Source organism: Carlito syrichta, unplaced genomic scaffold (assembly GCF_000164805.1).
Source record: "Carlito syrichta isolate Samal-C Ts95f unplaced genomic scaffold, Tarsius_syrichta-2.0.1 Scaffold308818, whole genome shotgun sequence".
Taxonomy (NCBI): domain Eukaryota; kingdom Metazoa; phylum Chordata; class Mammalia; order Primates; family Tarsiidae; genus Carlito; species Carlito syrichta.
In genome coordinates, this window is record NW_007252914.1 from 132,779 (window position 1) to 135,924 (window position 3,146).

Consider the following 3,146-nt stretch of genomic DNA (forward strand, 5'->3'; position numbering starts at 1 on the left):
GCGCTACCACGCCCGGCTGATTTTTTGATTTATTGTGGAGATGAGGTCTCGCCTGCCCAGATGGATCTCAAACCCGTGGGCTCAGGCAATCCACTCACTTCAGCCTCCCAAAGGCACGGCATTACAGGCTGAGCCACCGAGCCCGGCTGCACATTATCTCTTAATCAATCAGCACATTGACCCATTGAAGTAGAAAGTAATGTGCCCGTTTTACAGATGAGGAAATTGAGGCTCTGATGGATGAAGTAACTGGCTGGTATTTCAGCGTGGTCGCAGGACAGCCCGGATCCCAGCCCTTCCCTGCAGGTCTCACGACTTTCATTGCCTTTCATCCTCACTACTCCAAGCCTGTTTTCTGTCTCTCATTTTGGTTCTTTATGTTGTTTATGAGCACATTCCAATTCCTTTATTCCCCAGCTTTTTAAGTTACAGATTTTCTTCTGGCCATCTTTCTTCCCCCCACATCGCCCCCGATCCAGACGTCACTTCCAGTCTCTCAGGCACCCTCCCCCAGCTCCCCACCCCACCAACCGGTGTTTAGAAGCAGGCATACTGTGCTTGAAGGACAGAAATGACCCCATCTTGCCGCCACAGATGAGCGAGAAGCCGTCCAGAAGAAAACCTTTACCAAGTGGGTGAACTCGCACCTGGCCCGGGTGACATGCCGGGTGGGAGACCTGTACAGCGACCTCCGTGATGGACGCAATCTCCTGAGGCTTCTCGAGGTGCTCTCAGGAGAGACACTGGTGAGCTGTGGTCACGGAGGGCAGGGGGAGCCTCAGGAACGGTGACCAGCTAGAGGAACAGCCCTCAGAGAGTGACAGCACAGAGCAGGAAGCCACGGCTCCCTCTACTCAGAGGGCGGGCTCATTGGGAGAGGCTTTGCTACACGGGTTACGGGTTACGTAGGAGCATTACTTCGTGGAGACAGGAACAGTGGCCCCATGGAAAACATTTCTTCACCCACCCACTCTGGTGCGATTAATTCCCTTGGGAATCTTAATCTGCCCAAGCCTCACTTGTAACCTCAGCGTTGGCTTCATGAACTTTTAGCCCAGCTCCAGGGCTGTCCCTGGGTTCCTGAGGCAGGTCTTGGGGAAGGAGTGCAACGCAGGTCCCTGGGAAGGCTGAGCAGAAAGGCCATCATGCCCCCTGTCCCTCCACAGCCAAAGCCCACCAAGGGCCGCATGCGGATCCACTGCCTGGAGAACGTGGACAAGGCCCTGCAGTTCCTCAAAGAGCAAAAGGTGCACTTGGAAAACATGGGATCCCATGACATCGTGGACGGAAACCATCGTCTGACCCTGGGGCTGGTCTGGACCATCATCCTTCGATTCCAGGTACCCTAGCGCTCTGTGTAACACAAAAACGGCAGCAGCACTAAAAGGCATTGAAATGGACAATGCCGGGGTGTGGTCTGTGTGCTGGTTCTACACCACTAACTCTGACTGCTGGCCCACGACACAATAGACACAAAAACGGAGAGTCTGGAACCTTGTGTAGCGGTTTGCCATTGCAGAACTATCCAAGTACCAGCTCAATGGACTCTTCTCCTTAAGCAGGGTAGAGAACAGTTTGGTGAATGTCAAACTCCTGCGGCAGGTCCCCTGGGGCCTGGACTGTGTACTGGTCACGTGCGGTAGGACCACAGGTTGGTCCACAGGGGAATGGAAGTTTTACAAACTGATCTTTCACCACAGGGAGTGTGAGAACTGTATGAGGGAGATCCCCTCCCCACCAAAAAAACGGAATTATCTTTGGGAGGGTGGGCCCATTGTAGTACAGGCTTCCCTCAATAGGTAAGTATTCTAGGAATTCACTGGCATCAGTGTACCTGCTGGCTTTGTTGTGAGAGGCTGCATTTGACTTCAGTGAAAATTTTTTTTTTTTTTTGGACATGCTTATTTCATGATGGGTGATTTACGAGCACACCCGCCCACACCCTCTGAGTGTTCAGCAGTTTTTGACCCAAAACGGCTTGACCCCCGTGCCCCACCCTCCTTATTCACCTGATCTCACCCCGCATGACTTTTTTTGTTTCCCGGATGAAAAAAGTCCTCAAAGGGAAGCGTTTGCTGAAGTGGAAGAGGTAAAGCAAAAAACAGCAGAAGCACTAAAAGGCATTGAAATTGACAGGTCCCAAACGTGTTTTGAGCAGTGGAAAAGGCATCTAGACAGGTGTGTTGCATCAAATGAAGAATACTTTGAAGGTGACTAAAGTTTAAACATGTAAGAATAAATGCACAATTTTTTATCAGTAAATTCTAGGTTTTTTTAGGTCCCCCTCATATGAGGGGTCTGGTCACTGTCCCCACTCTTCTGCCTCAGACTCTGCCTGCTTCCCTCAAGAGAGCAGTCCCAGACCGGGCACGATGGCTCACGCCTGTAATCCTAGCACTTTGGGAGGCTGAGGCAAGAGGGTTGCTTAAGTCCAGGAGTTCGAGACCAACTTAGGCAACACTGCGAGACCTCGTCTCTACAAAGATTAAAAAATTAGCCAGGCTTTGTGGTGCTTGCCTATAGTCCCAGCTACTTGGGAGACTGAGGCAGAAGGATCGCCTGAACCCAGAATGTCAAGCTATCGTGAGCCATGATCATGCCACTGCCCTCCAGCCTGGGTGACAGAGTGACTCCAAAAGAAAGAGAATAGTCCCCCTAGTCCTTCTCATGCTCCAGTGTCCTAATGCCATCACAATGTTCCGAGACCCCCTTTCTCCCCGGATTAACCCCTCTGCTCATTCCAACCCTAAGCAGAGTTCCTTCGGCCCCTCCACCAGAGAAACCACACGCTTATTAGCAGCACGTCCATTCTTCTGACGTCCTATAAACCCAATCAGTTCTCTTAGACCCATTGTTTCGTGGTCACTAGCCTAGATTGAAAGGGCCCTGGCCGGGCTCGGTGGCTCAGCCTGTAATCCCAGCATTTTGGGAGGCCTAGGTGAGTGGATTGCCTGAGCCCGCGGGTTTGAGACCCACCGGGGAACTTGGTGAGCCCTCGTCTCTACAATAAATCAAAAATTAGCCGGGCGCGGTAGCACACGCCTGTGGTTCCAGCTACTTGGAAGGCTGAGGTGGAAGGATCGCTGGAGCCCAGCAGGTCGAGGTTGCGGTGGCTGTGAGCGTGCCACTGCACTCCAGCCTGGGCG

The 3,146-nt window shown here is 52.3% G+C and overlaps 1 protein-coding gene across 1 annotated transcript in view; it reads left to right on the plus strand.

Annotated features, from left to right (window-relative positions):
- SPTBN2 (spectrin beta, non-erythrocytic 2) overlaps positions 1-3,146 on the plus strand; it is a 54,440-nt gene that overhangs the window by 15,404 nt on the left and 35,890 nt on the right. The window contains exons 3-4 of the mRNA XM_008065882.2: positions 595-746; positions 1,167-1,340. Of these exons, the coding sequence (XP_008064073.1) occupies positions 595-746; positions 1,167-1,340 (326 nt within the window). The remainder of the gene's footprint in view (positions 1-594; positions 747-1,166; positions 1,341-3,146) is intronic.